Here is an 18090-nt window from a genome sequence, read left to right as displayed (position 1 = left end):
AAAAACCCAAACCGAACCGAACTTAAACTGAAAAAACTAGAAAAACCAAGCCAAACCGGTTTGAACTGGTTTTTATTCTAAAAAACCGAATCAAAACCTATCGGTTTGAACTGATTTTGGTTCAATTTCGGTATTTTAAAAAAAAAAATTTAAAATTTAATTTTATTATTCTTTTCATAAAAATTAAATCAAACTGAAAATAAACACCTCTAATTATAATTAGTTGTAACGGAAGATGCTTAACGCTGCCAATACTAGCAGCGGTTCAGCAAAAAATTAAAGAAAAAATAAAAAGAAAGAAAGAGAATGCTGCTACTGTATTCGGTTCAAAGGGAAAAGACACATGATTCTCTATTGTTAAAGTTACACCACGGAATGACAAGGCACCAATAGAAAATTGCCAGGAAAAAAAAATCATTCATGAGCCAAGGTGATATTAACAAATAATATAAAGTTATTTTTTAAATTTTATTAGTTCTTCGTGATTAAACGATTAAGAATTTAAATTTTATTATACTTATTTTTTTAAAATTAAAAATTAAATATAAAATAATAGTAGATCTACACAAGTTTTATATTTAAAAAACTTTTATTTAAAAATATATGTTAGAAAATAATATAAAATTATTCTTGAAACTTCATCCAAAAATTTAAAATTTTAGATTAAAATGATTTTTTGCTAAAAAATTAACGCAGATAAAAACATCACATGAAAGACAGCAAACATAAATAAAGACAGAACTCTATTGGAAAATGGTTTTAACCCCAATAATCCTTATTCAAATTTTTATTACTCAATAATTTATCTAACCAATATTAAATACTAAATCTCTTCTAGGTTTCTTATTTATTGGTAAAACATGACTTAAACAAGACTAGAGAAGTAATAAAAAAGTTATAAACTAAACAGAAAAGGGAATCCAAATAGAAAAATATGATAAATCCCGAACAATAACTTTTTGGCCTAATTTTAAGCCTTACCGATCTTAGATGACTATAAAAACCATATCTTATAAAAAAAAAATGGTATCCAGAATCTCCTATCAAAATTTTAGCTTAATCAAACAGTCATTAAAATTTATGTCCATTACCATAAAATTGTGTATTTGACTGAAATCTCATATGTCAATCTCCTCATGTTGGAAACATCTCGTCCTCGAGTTTAAATTATTCTTGCCTCAATCTCCTAGATGTCATATCAAGACTCTTAAACTCCTTTGTTTCTTCACTTAAGGTGTATAACAATTATATATATAAACTTTAATTAGTCATTTATTAACATGTGTTGTATCCATATAATCCTTGAACAAGCCTAATGATCTGATAATAGAAAGTTTGTAATTAAAAGAATCAACATAGCCTAAATCAACAACAACAACAAAATTGTTAAGCACCTTCCATGTTCTCTTTTGATTTAACATTTAACTTATCAATTTGGACATCATTAATGACATTATCACTTCCCATTAGTGTCAATTTTTATGGTACCATTATCATCAAAATAAACATCACAAATTAATGGAGAATATCAATTCACATCTATCTTATTATAAATAGGATTACCAAAAACCACTCCCTATTTTACCTCATTAAACCAATCAATAAACTTCTCTACCTGTAAAGTTCATGTAAACTCAGAGAGTATTATCTAAAACCCTAAATCTCCAAAATACTCATCCAAACCAAAAGCTAACTCTGTTGCTCTCACCTCTAAAACAATGTTTCAAAGTTATTCGTGGATTCGTGACCACTCTCCTCACAATCCACTAGGGTTGTTATCTCTATTAATTGTCAAGTCAATTATGTAATTTGTTTTTACATATCTTTTATCACTAGTTCTTGAACATCTCTTTACAAGAAAAACATGCTTTCATCCATGGTTATTCCATCACAAAATATTAACCACTAGGAATTATTGGATTATACTACCAACCGACAAAAACAACAACACGAAAAAGATAGCAAGCACAAAAAAAACATAATTTTGTCGAAAAGTGACTTAACCACGAAAACCATAATTCAATTTTTTATAACTCAATATTTTCCATAATCAATACTTAATATTAAAGCTCTTCTAGATTGCTTCTATACTAGAAAAATATCTTAAACAAAATTGAAAAAAATCATGAAAGAGTTCTTAATTAAATAGTAAAAAGAATTCTAAAATAATTAGAAAAATATGGCAAAACCTAGATAGTGCTTTTTAGAGATAATTTGGAAGCCTTACCAACCTAAAATGACTACAAACATTGAACCTTATAGGAGAAAGGGACTCTAAAATCTCCTAGAAAAACTATAATTGGTTCAACAGTTGAATCAAAATTTAGCTAGAATTCATTTCTTCTAATTATGATTAAATTGCCAATTTGGTTAGAATGTAGTTTTTAGTTTCCAAACACTATCAACTATCATGTTAATGGATATAACAAGACTATTTTATAAAATTTCACCTTATAATTTAAATTTTAAGATATTAACTCCTTGGAAGTCCTTGGCCGGTTTTAATTATATTTTTAGATATTAACTCCTTGGAAGTCCTTGGCCGGTTTTGACTAAATCCTCTAGTTTAGCGCAGGACTGGTTAATTTTCGCGCGTCAAGGTCGTTGTAACATAGTGATTAGCGACCCGGGCCTCTGACGCTAGCGACCAGGGTTTGATCCCGGCAACCGTGTATTTTATTTTTCAATCAATCCCTTCACAGATTAATTCATTTAGCAGTGGTTCCGGGTTGCAAAGTCTACTAATTTTGAAGAGGGCAAAAACTCCTACACGACAGAAGCCCGGTACTGCATTGTTACATCCGCAATAATGTGCAATGGCAACATCCCTGATGCTATGGCCACTACAATGATACCTGAGAGTTTTCAAACTACCAAATGGCCATCCCTCCAGAATGACCCCGCACCGGACTATCACTAAGGCCTCAATATATTCACCATCTTCTGGAGTCAACGACTTGACATCATTTTCACATTTCAGTTGGATTAATACTCTTTATTTTCAAGATAAAAGCTGAAATAGAAATCATGAGATTCAAAGGCATCCAGTGAAGAAGTATTAAAGATGATTTAAGATTGAAAGGATTTGTCAAGCTTATATACATGACTGGAAATATATGTATATTTAGGCAGAATAAAGAACTATTGACACATGGCGATGTAGACAATAGTTATGAAATCAAATTTGGTGAAACCAGGAAAGAAACGAGGCAACCACAGATGGCTACAGTGGAATCTGAGTTCCGAAAGTGTTCTCTCCACTGTAGGTAACATAGAGAAACCCATCTTCATCCTTTTTCTCTTCATATATGGCAGACATGATAGCACCTGCAGACAACAAAAAAAATGACAATTCCATGCACCTTTACCAATCAAAATGCCAATTACAACATCTAAATGAGAAAGACAACATATGTGCATGAGTTTACCTGTTGGTGGGAGGACATTATCCACAAATATAAAGATTGCCTTTTCTGCGCTCAACTTGATCCTTTTGCGGATGACATAGACAAACTGCCCCACAGTCAGGTCAGCCGGAACAAGGTACCTGCAATTTTCAGGTTCAGAATATAGGGGGGGAAACCCAATATCATCAAGCATAGCAGCTTATCATAATCCAGGTAATAAATAACATATATATTTTCTAGGGCTAAACTGTTTAGAAGATGGCCATAATTAAAAGACAGAAAGATAAGCCATTCCACAGTAGTATAACAAAGATAAAAAGCAAAATAAAAACTAGAGAGGTGGTTGGGTGCTGAATGGTAGGCTCGGATCGGTGATGTTTAGGCAATCAGGTAAGTCTTTACAGCGAAAATGGGCGGCAAGGGTCAGAAGCAGGAGAAAAAAATTAAGGCGACACCACTTGTGTATTCTGACAATCATGAAATGCAAAGAAGAAACTTCTAGAAACCGCTAGCCAGAGAAATTTAATGTTCATGAAAGCAAAGTATCATGAAGACAGAAACCATAGGTTATATGGTGTTCCACTTTCACACAAGTAAAATTTTACATTCATCAGTGTTACAATCGTCCTTGGGTTCTCTGAGGTTATGACGATCAAGTCATATTTCAGCTTTGTGCGTGCCACCTGCAGGAATGTATGTGTGTTGAAACTAGAAACTGTTTGTGTTGGATTCCCCTAAATGTGAGAGGTGGCAAAGGTGAGAAGTGAATAGAATCAGAAAGTTATCCACTCTACTTACTTTTTCTTGTCTATGTTTGGTATATCACTTCTTTCTGCCTTCTCCACAATCACCTTAAAAACAAACAAGCACAATTAGAAACATGTTAGCTTCAAAATGCAAAATACGTATAAGATTCTTTAAACACACACTCAACTCATGCAATCATAGACAGCAACTACAAAGTAACATCAGAGATTAAACCGTGATATGTTTTCTGAAGCAAGAGATGCATTTTAATTGCTGTATCCTGTAGCCAAAAATAATCTCATTCCAAGAGACTGGTAAAATTATGTACACAGCGGGAAAAGGTAAGATCATTAGTATAAGGCATTTTTCAATACAACCCACAGAAAAGAAAAGCATCAAGAGCATGCAGCAGATCCATTACTTTACTTGGTCCCAAAGCACCATGCATTCATAGTCTACTGGGTTTGCTCATTTTTAAAACCTTCCAACCAATCATTGTAAATAATGCCCCATCAGACTTCGCCATGGATGATAATTGCAAACAGAATTAACCTGTCGCACAACCTAAATCCATATAAAAGCAGAAGCTGTTTGCTGCTAGATCATTTGGATAAAGACTACAGTTCAAGGCCCTCATTATATTTATAGGTGTTTGACTGTCAAAACCCTGAAAGATATTTTAAAATACATTTAGCAAATACATAGGTGTTAGACTTTCCAGGCAGAAAGAAATGCACCACTGTATACTCAACTTTTGACCATATATACAACTTTGATATAAGACGCCAAGTTACAAAATGGCAGGTATAGTAATTGCATTAAGCAACATCAGGCACTCTTCTAAGCACATTAACAGTCCCAAGCAAGGCATTCACTGTTCTAATGCAAAAGAGTTCACACATGGGAATTAACAATAAACAATTGAGAGAGGACATTATCAGTGGACTCTCACCGGAATCCTATCTGGGTACTTCTCCCTGATCCTAGCAGCCTCTGCCCTCCTCTTCTCTGAAGAAAACAAAACACAAAGAAGAAAAAAATCAACATTTTTCATCAATTTGACATGATCAAAACATAAAAATACAACAAGATTCAGAGTATATACCAAGATCATGCTCTTGCTTGAAATAACTCTTTGCCATTCCTGCTGAAAACAGCACACAAAATAAGTAAACAAAGTTGCTTTCTCCATTCTTTTTTCCTCTAAAAAACCGATTACCCTAGAAACAACATAGCAACTAATATATATATAATTCTTCAAAATTGAAGGTCCATGAGAGCATAAGCTTCAATCCATTATCCAAACTTACAACCTTTTAAGAAAAACTAGATGATCACGATGGTCCATGACATACTATTAAACAAGAAGAATTATCCCAAAAGAAACCCCCAACCTAAATTCAAAAATCAACAACTCATAATTAAACAACAAAGGATATTAAAAAAAACCCCAAGTCTTGACCTAAACAACAACCATCCAATACTTGAATAAAAAAGAAAGAAAAGGGGTGAACCATCATCTTCGTCAACATCGATAACCCACCAGTTCACAAGAAAGAAAAGAGAAATCAAAACCAAGAGCATAATTCAAGAAAGAGAATAGAAAATTACTATACAAGATATGAAAATCAAGTATAAAGAAAGCTAACCGTGTGCCAAGAGAAGGAGAGAGCTTTTTGTGTTGATGAAGAACTCGTGGGTGTTGTGTTTATTTGGTTTGGTCGCAGATAAAGTCGAAGCTGTTTTGGTTTTTGTTTTCTTTAAATAATAGACTTCTTCATTTCTACTCTTCAGTTATATAATCCTTTATTATTATATTTGTTTTGGACATTTCAGCGTGTTCCCTCTCTCGCCGATCAACTTTACTTTTTTAACCTCTTCATCATTGCATCACTTTTTCACCTGGTTTGTCAATATTGCCCTTGCTTTTCCCAAAAGACATCGTCATTGTTTTATGCCAAAAGGTTCCCATCCTTTAACATTCTTTAATTTTATGTATTAAATGTATTTTTAAAAAGTATTAAAATTCTTTTATTTTAAATTAATTTTTTTAATGTTTTCACTGTTTTGATAGGTTAATATTAAAAAATAAAAAAATATTATTTTAATATATTTTTAAATAAAAAATACTTAAAAAAACTATCAACCACTCCACTAAAAAAAACTTATTCTAGATTAATTCATCATTAAGGCTTCATTTAATATGCGCACATAAATATTCTCTAATCTAATGTGGTAAATAACTTTGATTATTAGCCACTGGACAACTTGTTGGTGTTAAATTATAAGCTCTATTTAGGGGCGTGAATTTTTTTTATATAAAACTAATGTTTTAAATATATTATATTATTTTGATGTGTTGATATCAAGAATAAATTTTTAAAAATAAAATATATATATATTATTTTGATATATTTTCTAGCAAAATAAATTTTAAAACACAACTTTTACTATATTTTCAAACCAAAATTAATATTTTGATGAGATAACCAAGTTTTTTTAAAAAAAAATATTATTAGATTAGACTCCTTTTAAGATAGGAATGCCATGATTTATTATATTAGGAACATCCAGATCATTGATTTGAATTTTAATAATTAGAATTTCACTTCATTTAATTAGTGGGTAGCTTTATTTATATAAATAAAATCCAAATTTTTTATTTCAAAATTAATGATTTGGATTCAACTATCCCGATATATCATATCACTCCTAATTTAAGAGTTAAATATGATATTATCACACATATAAATCTTTTTTAAAAAAATGACACAAGTGATTTTCCTTTTTTCATGAAAAAAGAAAAAAAATATTTATTTACGTTAGTGTCCGGATCAACTTATACGCACCACAACTAATCCCACAGCTCATTGAACATCCTGCAGACCCAGTGAATATATAAGGCACCGCGAGGATGACAAGCATGTATAATAAGATTCGAACCCAATACAAAAATAAAAAAACAAGCCCCTATCACCACTAGATCAAGAACTCAAATGACCCTATTGATTTATAAGGAAATTCTTAAACTATACAAATAGAAGTGAATTATTGATTAATAAATAAATCAATAGGGGCAACAAATAACGTAAACTTATTGCTGAAGAACGTGCCAGCCCCTCTAAAAATAACACATTATTGTGGACGTAGCACGTGGCAGAATTTCTTTGGATTAGGACGAACGCGAGGAATGCTAATTTCACATACAAGCACCAGACGCTAGGATACTGAGAATATGCCATCCGAGTCACTTTTTACTCTCTTCGAATTTGGATCCTACCCGCCCTTTTTTTATTGACCGTTTTGTCCCTGTTTGTTATAAAGTGAAGCGTTGACCGTTGATTACTATTAATTTGGTAGTAGTACGGAGTTGAAAAACTTGCTCTTCGAGAGTGTATTTGTATTATTTGAAGTGATGTAATCCAACAAAATTAAATAATATAAATATTATAAATGATACTTAATTAAAAAACTAAAAAATAGATATTATAGATTAATATAAGGAATTGAGATTTTTGAAATTTAATCAATCCAATCTAACCTCTATTATTCAACTTTAATAGATTTAACTCGATTCAATCTAACTAACCCGACCCAACTTATATTATATTATATACTTATTTTATTTTTATATTTGATGGTTTATGAATTAAATATTTATTTTTATTTTATTTAGTAATGTAAAAAAAAAGCATGTGTCTTTGCTTGAAAGGAGAACTTGAAAGGAGAAAAGGGTAAATAAAATTAAATAGTGGTGTAAAGTATAAAAATTAGATCTAACACTAATGGTGTTATGGTATATATAATTCATGTTATGAGTTCATCTTTAAATACAGATCTATACAAATTAACAATATAAACCCAACAAATGAATATATGAAACATTCATAAAAAAAATTTTAACCAAATATAATCAACTTACTCGAGTTTTAAAAAAATTAAATGAATGAAATTTATAAAATATAAAATATAAATAAATAAATAAATATAATCATAGGTTAAAACTTGGCCCCATCATGTGTACGAACACCCCCCCCCCCCCCAGTTAGTAACATTCAAGGTAAGCCTTGATTAATTTGGGCCTGTTTGGCATCATCGCCCCTAGTTAGCCGCTTTGGATATATATATATTTTTTTTGGGTCCAAATTGCTTGGGATTGCGGTGCTGCTGTGATAAAAACTCAAAGGTGTAGAAGAAGTAGCCCTTCAATCTTTCCTTTCCCTGCGTCCGCTGCTTTCTTTTCCTGTTCACACCAATTTAACGGGTTGAAAAGTGTTCTCTATTAATATTTTTTTGAATTTTATCTAATATATATAAAATATTAAATATAACTATTTGATGAGTTACAATAAAAAAATAGTAAAAAAAAATTATATCATATATTCATATATAGCTTTATAACTACACATATAATATAAATATTTAAAATATAATATTATATACATATAACTTGTTAAATATTTTTTAAGTAAAATCTATTAATATTTTTGTCATTGATGGGAGAATTTGGGTTTTGCTTATTAGATTTGGAGGTGAGGTCTTTTATAAGCAACTATAGATTGACAGGATAGTCAATAAAAAGACTGAAAATATAGGATCAACGTGATGGATGATATTGAAATATTACGGGTAATAGTGTTTTCATTGGCATATAAAAATGAACAAAAAATTAACTTTACAAAAAAATCTAAAGAAAAAATAGCAATAAAAAAAATAAGGATTAAATTTGAAATAAAAACAAATAAAATGACAACTTATATTTTTTTTATTGAATAATAAAATTGAAAAAATAATAATTTCATAAAAGATCCAAAACAAAAAATAGCAATTAAAAAAATAAAAATAAAATTTAAAAAATAAAATAAGAGGATAATTTTCAATTTTTTATTAAATGGTGAAATTAAAAAAAGTTTTAAATATTACAAAATGACCCATAAAAATTTGATAATAAAAAAATAAGAATCAAATTTAAAATAATAATAAAATAAGAGTATAGATCATAATTTTTTATCAAGCAACTCGAATTTCGAGTAGATGAAAGAAAAATAAAGAAAAAAGAAAGAAAACACCATCAACAATAAACTATAATGATTTGGTTTGCATATATTGTTTCATATGAAAGATCATAACGCACAACATTTACAACTATCGAGAAAACTTTTTTTTGCCACTAGAAAAAGTCGTACACACCACCAGAGTGTTACAACCTCACTTACTTTCTAGCACATTCAATGCATGCGCCAACCAATCTTACCCTAATCATTAACTATAATCAACTATATTTGTTTTAACATTCAAATTGGTTTTTAAAATCTTAATTGTTATAAACATGTTTTGACAAATTAAGCATTAACAAGATACCAAAACTTTTTCCTAACTTTACAAGATTTCTATACCTAGACAACCAAAATAAAACGGTAATTTAATTTCTCAAAAAAAAAATCCAGCCCAGAGGCATTAAATTAAAAAAAAAGAATAAAAATATTTTCCCTGCAATCCAGTGCCTAATGGAACAAAATTAAATGTGCTCAATATTTGTCAAAGTATCTGCCAACAAAACTTCAATTGTTACAACTCAATAAAATTAAATTTTATTTTACATAACGTTTGCTAGATCTAAACACGGGCATACCAGCTAGCATAAAGGAAACGTGAGCCACATAAGGTGGACTGATCAAACTTTGACTTGTTTTTATTTATTTTCCCCTTTTGTTTTTTTTTTTCATGAAGATATTTGTGTGCAGGGTCAGTCATAAGATCAAAGAGCTCACCATCTGTTCGTCAATGGATATTGATAACCTCGTAGGAATTCTGTACTTCATGCTATGTGGGCATCACTTTGGAACCTCATGCGAGGAATTAAGTTGTGTCCCCCCCCCCCCCCCCATAAAATCAAAGCCTTCATCCATCCCTGGCATGTCCAAATCATGTTTTTTTTTTAAAAAAAAAAAGTTTAAAAAAAAAAACATTTCCTACAAGATTGGGCAAAGCATGTCCTCCCATCTCTTCCCCTCCACACAAAAACAACAAAATTCCCGTTGCTTCAGTGTGTTTTGTAGACAAGGGGGAAGCTTCTTCTTGGGCCATGCTTCCCGCAAAGCCCTTTGGGTTCCTTGTATTGTTTCGTCTCCCACATTGAGAACGATAAGAGGAAAAGACACGGGAGATATGCAGTAAAGACAAGTGCGGTCACACCCAGGACTGTACCTTCGAAGTTGACGTCCGAATTTTCACCGGAAAACGCTAGAAAACATCTGTTTGCATGCGTGCAGTCCATGTAGGTGGATATTTATGCAAATCTTACATTTTTAGGTTTTTGTTGGGGCACCAAAATGATGCTGGATTGGCCGAGAACTAGGGTCTTTGCATTTGATGGAGGCCGTGTGCTCCTTTCGAGTATTTATTGTCCCAAAGAAACTTACCTCAAAGGTCTTTGCTTTCGTGAATTATTGAGTTTAAGGGAGGTTGGACTGTGTTATAATTGTTATTTTTAAAAGTTTTTTTTTTAAAAAAAATATTAGAAAAATATTTTTTTTATTTTTAAATTCAAAAATTAAAAAAAAACTAATTTTTTTCGAAATATTATTTGGAATACAATTCCAAACTACCCCTAAATCTTGCACTCAGTTTTTTTCTCTGTTGTTTACTGGAAATCCTGCACTAAAAAGCTTTGAAAAAAAAACACTTATATTACATGAAGTTTAAGACCGCGTGTTTCACAATATGGTAGTTTATACAATTGTAGTTTGAAAAAATAAGTTTAAAAAAAAGCTATAAATTATAGTTTTTTTCTTAAACAAGGTTTTAAAAATGAGTTTTCAATAGAAACCCACGCAAAACTATTTTGGATATTGATTAACAAAACACTTTCAAATTTTAATCGAGACAATACACAGACCACACCAGAACACACCACACCACGTAACATGAACAAACACAGGCTAAACCCAGTACGTACCAAGAAATTGGCGTTCTCTTTCTGTGCGCATGATCAAGGTAACCAGATTGAAAATGACTCCGAATAATTCAGATGCAGATGACAACAAACGAAACCTGTAAGGAGTCCTAATTGTTGCATTCAACCTATCAGTGTAACCCTCAGGCCCCAGTGAGAAACAGAGGGGAGAAATAGCAACGTTCGAAGGAAATGTAATCTTGCCGTCTGTCATATTTAGATGTTGACGAGATCCTTCAGCACGGTACATATGATCCTGTTGAAAGTTGAAACTCGTTGTATGTGTGGCTCGGTCTTCTTTCACAATCATCCATCTCAGCTCGACAAAAAAGAAAAAAATTAAGTTTAAAACGTTCTATGGCTGTGGCTTGGACAATGACATATGCTGCTTTTGCTGTAGAGTTATAATTTTTCTTTTGAACTTAAATGCAGCACTGTGAGTTATAAATAGTGCAGCGCAGATGCATTGCATATGATGATATATAAAAAGCCTGTTTCAAGAAGAATGTCTGGTCTCAGCATTTTTTTTTTTTTTTTTTGAGAGTTCGACTCTTCAGCAAACTGGTTACCAAATTTTAATTTATCTAGCAATCCACTCGGGAAGATTGGATTATTAATGATTTTCTTATGGGTTTATATACTATTTTGTATTATGATCTAATCAAGTATATTTGACCTTATTTAATTTAATTTCGCTGATTTCCGAAAGAAGAAGAAGAAGAAGAATGCCATTATTGGCACGTAAGGATGGATTGAAAGTTCCAGCAATAATCACTGTGGTGTGGATCCTCCTGATTCTAACATTTTCCATCATAAAAGAAGGTGGAAGGACGAATTTCCTTCCCAATGAAAATGCCTCTTGACCTACTTACACACCCCCACCAACCACTTGAGCATGACTTTAGTCTGATCTTATCATAATCATTGAAAAGATTAATTCACATTTTGATCATGCTATCTAATTTTGCCTTGTCATTGATTGTTTCGTGGACCTGCCCAGTTTTTTTTCTGCCAACTCTCTGGATTACATCTTAAAAGGTAGGATTATATGGAGATGCAAGCTTGAATTTACGTTGTTGATATTACTTCTTTATAGAAATTCTGTCCGACAGTGTTTTAACAAAATCGCACCAGTTTCTCTTTTGAATTTCACCATCGCTAAGACTGAAAGGGGTTGGTGAATATTCTCATACAGCTTGTCGTCTTGCAAGAATCAATTAAAGTTGATAGCGAAAATCGAGCCTTGCTGTCTGGTCATTGATTGCTTTTAGTTGCGACTAGGGCATTGTACCCCTCTTCATTGCGCATGGAATTAATTTTTTTAAATATAAAAAAATATATTATGAATATAGACAATATTTTAATTATATTATTGAACACGATGAAATGAATTAATTTGAGTTAATTAGATGAATAATGGTTTCTCAATATCTTTTAATTTTTGTTTTTTTATAAAATTTAATAATAAATTTTCATTTTAAAACTATTTTTTTAACTATATGAAAAAAATAGACTAGAAAAAAATCAATTCAATTAAAAAAATAAATAAAAAAACCCCAACAAACCTATAAACTAGGGTAATTGGAGCAACCTGAGTTACCTTGACAAACTCACAAACTAGGCTAACCTCACAAAAAAACAAAATAAAACAAATTGATAAAAAAAAAACCATGTGTTCAAGAAAAAAATACCAATGAGAGGAGACACTGTAGCAGTCCATATTATTTTGTGAGAAAAGTTACAGTGTTTTCCCCATATGCTTTAGTTTATGTTAATAATAAGAGGCTTAATTTATTAGTTAGCCAATTTTTTATATTTGTATATATAGGGTAGTGTATAATAGTTAATGTAGAGATTGCAACATAAAAATAATAAATCTTTCCTAAATATGTACAAGCCTATAATATGTAATATATTATAATATGCCTTCTCCTGTTAAGGTTAAGGGTTCAACCTGAAACTTGAACCTAAAAGCAGTAAAAAAAATTATGAGGAGAGGTTCTGTAAGAACGTCTGCAAGCTGATTATTAGAAAAAATAAATTGATTTTGAATGGCCTTTATAGTAACTATGTCACGTACAAAATGATAATCAATCTTAATATGCTTAGTTCAAGTATGAAAGATAGGTCTCGCGGACAAATAAGCAACACCCAAATTATCACACCAAATCGTAGGCATATAAAGAGTAATTTGCTAAATATTGAAGCTATACAACCTCGGAAGTGTTATCGATTAAGGCTTCATACTCAATTTCAGTGGATTATAGGGTTGGCATGGTCTATAGTAAGATCAGTGAGCTCATTTTAGTTGAACAATTTAAATCCCCTTTGATTTAATCTAATAATTCATATCTGGGGTGTTTTCAACTGGATCAACAGTTGAGATCTATCTGGGCTATGACTCGATGTGAGGGAGCCTAGATCAAGATAATTTGATAGATGACTTTGCCCATATAAAAGGGAATCATATTTTTAATAAAAAAATATTATTGTTGTTGTTGTTGCTGTTATTTGATAAAGCTAGAAAAATCGGTGTTAAAAAGATTAATTTTGATTGTTGAAAGTCAATTTTGGCCCCCTGAAAAATATTTTAACAGTGAAATGATGGTTTTGACCCCGATAAATCAATTTTGACCAATTTCAACTTGGTAAATTATATTTTGACCATAAAATCATTCTATTTTGATTGAAAAATAATATATTTGATCTTGGTAACTTGATTTTGACTGATTATGACATGACAAACTTTGTTTTGACCGTAAAATAATGGTTTTGGTCAATTTTGATGGCAAACTCAATTTTAATTTTAAAATGACATTTTTTACCTTGGTAACCTGCTTTTGATCAATTTTGACGCGGCAAGCTCAGTTTTGATTGTAAAATGATGATTTTGGTGAATTTTGATGGAAAACTTGGTTTCGATCGTAATATGATGTTTTTGACCCTAATAACCCGCTTTTGATCATTTTTCACATGGTAAACTCGGTTTTGACCATAAATGATAAATTTAGCCAATTTTGATGAGAAACTCTATTTTGACATGATAGCTTAGTTTTTCCAAAAAAAAAATTGTTTTTGGTCTTGAAATATTGTTTTTGATCTCTTTATTATGGCGGGGGAAAAATAGATTATGACAATTTAAAAGAGCAATAATTGTTTATTTGATTAGTTAATCAAGCTCAAATTTTTACATGAGAATTTGTATGTCTAGTTTAATGAGGGGCCCACTTTCCAATCAATCCATTACACAAAATTTTCTTAAATTAGGCTCAAAAGATCATGTTTGACCAATTTTCCTTTATTTTTTTGGATTTCTTATGCTATTTTAGATTTTTGTTTCCTCTACGTTTTAGGATTTTGATTCCATTAGCTGGTAGAGATTGGTTTTATAACCTAAAAATATTGTAAACCTCTTAGAAAGACAGACTTATCATAATAATATTTCAGAAACAAAATGAGATGTTAGGATTCTTTGTGTCTTGGCCTTATATCAACCTAATTTCAGTCTTTTAGTGCTTGTTGTTGCCTTATTATGCTTCTATTTGAATTAGAGTGCTTGAATTTTATAAGATGATCAATGCAACATTTTCTCTGTAATATTAATTAAAGTGTTTTTTTCCTTGTAACATATGGATAAATACAAAAGCATATAACTAATTTAAAAACAAAACATTACAAAATTAGTATTCTCTTTTTGCCTAAAATTGATAAATAAAAATCATGAAATATAACTATAAAGACCACACATCAATTTATGCCAAGCATGTTGAATTCAAAGATTAAAAGTTAAATTCAAGAATTAGTTTATAATACTAAAATACTGAGGATCAAGGGAAAAGAGATTAAAAAATAGAGGGATAAATTGTAAAGGCAAAAATTTGAAAATATATATTTTCAAATTTTAACTATAGTATTTATTTGACCTATAAATCGAACATTGTAAAACCATATGGCATGTCAATTAGATATTGCAACATTCAGTATATATCAATTGGATATTAAAATACCTGGTTTGAGATTATTTTTTTTATAAACCTCATGTTATATTCTGCAGTTGATTTTTTGTTCAAAAACAATGGATTTTAAAGGATTCATAAACTTTTTTTGAACAAATAAATAAAAATAATAGTTATTGATTTCTCAACACTATAAATAAAAGTTATTTAATTTTTTTTAAAATAACTTTTTTCTTTCACTTTGTTCCTAAGAAAATCTAAATCAAGTTGTTTGAATTTTTTTTTTAAAGTAGAGTCTCTTGTGTTGGTATCAAATTAACTTTTAGAAACTACTTTGCAGTGGAAGGGAATAAAAAATTCATGTTCATTAAGCATCCACATTGTTGCATGTTCATGATTGAAGCTATGACTTCTAATGATGCAACATTTAAAAAAAGAGCTAATTGATGAGTACATAAATTTTATATTGTCAAACAACACTTGTATGATTAATATTGAGTTGTTCTAAATTGAAGGTTAATTTAAGTAAAGTCATTAAGAAAGGAAAAAAATAAAAAGATAGAAGATCAAAATAAAAAAAATAGAGAAAATGAGTGGTGCTTTTAAAATTTATTAAAAAACAGTTAATTTTGGTTCCGTCCTTTCCTAATGATACATTTTGATTGGCACCAATTTTGACCATGAAAAAAATTAAACTTGGTATCAACGAATTTCATTCAATAAGAATAATATAATGGTGATTGTTTTGAGTTTCAATGTTGTCTGGAAAAAAAAATAGATCAAGAGAGAAATTCTTATCCAATTCAATTTGGTGTTTTTGGGTCATTTTTTGTGTTTTTTGAGTTGATAGATAGATTTTTTTAGATTGTGTGGGTGTTTCTTATGTGTTTTTAAGTGAAAATAGATTAAGAATGTATTTTTTTTAGGGGGGATTTCATGGCATAGTTTTCTGGCCACCATGGTGGCAATCAAATTCTAGGCTTGCAAATGAATCATTGCCCACCCTTTCCAAATTAAAAAAAAATAAACAAACCCAAATGCACGGACCTAGACATGGTCTTTTTCCCTTAATTTTTTTTCCATTATATATTTTGCAAAAAAATAAAAACAAAAACTTATTGAACCCAATGAAATTCATAACTTGAGTCATATGTTTGACATGTTAAGACGCAAAGCCTATGTCAATCTAATATGTTTTCTTTTCGTTTTTATTTTTTTCATAAAAGGTGTCATGTTTAATGTTATTAAAACATTTGGTTTATTTTGAATTGGTTTTCGTGATATGTTTCATGTTTGTTTCCGTATGATTAATGTTTTTTTACAATATTATTATGATCTCATTGCTTATATTGCGATGGAGCATGTGCATATCATCCTCGCTATATTTGATTGTATGTGAACATTGATTTTTTGATTTATAATTATATATTTTTTTTTAATATCAAAAAAATGTATTAGTAGTACTTGCGCGATCAATCTTTTGTGTTGGAAAAACAATTACCCGACTGAGTTTAGTGGACACGTTAATATTTTTTAAATTTATTAATACATATAATTTTGAATTCTTTTAATTAATTGCATGCATAAATTTTTTTTATTTATACTTACAACTTTTTTGTAAAAAAAACCACGATGAATAAACTGACATATTAGTTTTAAAAAAGATTATACAACTCGTAATAGCTAATTTTAGTGAAATTCATGTATTAAATATCGTACATCATCTAAAATAACAATTTTTTTAAAATTTATTTTTAAAATTAATAAAACTAAATAATTTAAAACTAAAAAAAATACCAATTTAAAACTAAAAAAAAAATACCAATACACGATTAGATTGGAATTACAATCAGAATGTTATTCCTAATTACTTCTAGAGGAAAGAAAAGAAAAGGTATGAAAAAATTGAGAAATAAAAAAAGGTCCTGTCAATCCCCGAAGTCAGACGGCCGCGGAAGAAAACAACAGAAAAGGCAAAATAGTGTACTGGATTGCAGATGGCTGAGGACTGGGACTGTCACAGCCGGTCTACTGCAAAAGAAAAAGAAAAAAGTAATAGTGAAAAAGGAATGCCCAGATTTGTATACCATCAAATCACGCAAGCATAGTCCAAAAACCTAAGGAAATTTACAAGAATCCTTTAAATATAAAAATGCAAACAAAACCCACAAGTTTGATTAAAAGAATAGCTCCCAAACCTGATTCAAGAAAAACTCGAAGAACCCACTTCAGTACTTGAAGATGGTGGTCATATTATGGAGAATTCAAGGAACCCACTTGAGGTTTTGAGAGTTTGTGCTCGGGTTTCTTGATATACTGTTATTGTGGAGAAGTTGATGGCATAGATAATGATTCATGATTAATTTCTCCTTGTCGTTGTTGTGTTTTTTTGATGTTAGGGTTGATCGCTGAAGGGTTTAACAACAAGGATTCCTTGATACAGTGCTTGTGTTCATTGCCTTTCTTCAGATCTTTCTTGGCATGAATTTGTATAGGGAGAGGGAGTGAAAATTTCAAGTCAGGGAATAAAATAAAAAATTTCACGTTGCGTGCTTTGGTGGTGGTCAGTTTTACAGGTTAGGGAGTGGCGACAGTCATGGTGATTAGGTGGTGGAGAGGAGAGGAGGAGGAGGAGGAAAAAACAAATAGAAACAGAAATGGGCAGTGCTCGCTTTTATGAAGAAAAATGGGCATGTATTCACGGGGTAGCTGAATATTTAAAAATTAAAAACAACTATTTTTTTCGGTAAAAAAAAAACCAAATATAGATGGATTTAAAAATACACTGGATTACATTCATACAAGTAATTATTTTTTTGAGTAAAAAGGGCTATCTAATATAAAATTAAAATAGAGGGAAAAATAAAAGCTTTTAACCTTCATTAAAAAAAACTGGCAATTCCTTTTTAATTCTTATTTATTATAAAAGTTAGGTTGTCCTTAATTAATGTTTAGAAAATAGATTTTTCCTTTCATGGTTTGAACTAACCATTATTTCTATTAAATTTTTTAATTAAACAGAACA

General features: G+C 30.2%; 1 protein-coding gene and 1 long non-coding RNA gene across 3 annotated transcripts; both read right to left on the bottom strand.

The window, feature by feature from the left end:
* Positions 1-3048: 3048 nt before the first annotated feature.
* Positions 3049-5962, bottom strand: LOC133700627 (autophagy-related protein 8f). Of its 2 annotated transcripts, none has more exons than XM_062124204.1 (6): positions 5804-5962; positions 5260-5301; positions 5107-5162; positions 4206-4258; positions 3429-3547; positions 3049-3327 (listed from the first exon to the last, which is right to left on the bottom strand). In XM_062124204.1, exons 2-6 carry the CDS (start codon positions 5294-5296, stop codon positions 3224-3226), a joined length of 369 nt encoding a protein of 122 aa, XP_061980188.1. In that variant the 5' UTR covers positions 5297-5301; positions 5804-5962; the 3' UTR covers positions 3049-3223. The 2 variants fall into 2 exon arrangements, with proteins under 2 accessions (XP_061980188.1, XP_061980190.1); XM_062124206.1 differs by having other exon boundaries at positions 5260-5298; positions 5804-5957.
* Positions 5963-16881: 10919 nt separating this feature from the next.
* On the bottom strand, positions 16882-17714 carry LOC133700529 (uncharacterized). Its single transcript, XR_009843426.1, has 2 exons — positions 17264-17714; positions 16882-17096 (listed from the first exon to the last, which is right to left on the bottom strand). It is a non-coding gene; the product is annotated as an uncharacterized LOC133700529 (long non-coding RNA).
* Positions 17715-18090: the final 376 nt, after the last annotated feature.

The sequence above is a fragment of the Populus nigra genome, chromosome 8, assembly GCF_951802175.1.
Source record: "Populus nigra chromosome 8, ddPopNigr1.1, whole genome shotgun sequence".
In the NCBI taxonomy this organism is placed as follows: domain Eukaryota; kingdom Viridiplantae; phylum Streptophyta; class Magnoliopsida; order Malpighiales; family Salicaceae; genus Populus; species Populus nigra.
Note: the sequence above shows the minus strand (reverse complement) of the source record. Positions and strands in the feature narration are given on the sequence as shown.

Coding starts and splice junctions, on each gene's coding strand:
- LOC133700627 (XM_062124204.1), bottom strand. CDS start 5,296: ATGGCAAAGAGTTATTTCAAGCAAGAGCATGATCTTG. Junction 4,259..5,106: donor AGTACCCAGATAGGATTCCG/GTGAGAGTCCAC, acceptor TTTGTTTTTAAG/GTGATTGTGGAGAAGGCAGA. Junction 3,328..3,428: donor TAATGTCCTCCCACCAACAG/GTAAACTCATGC, acceptor TGTTGTCTGCAG/GTGCTATCATGTCTGCCATA.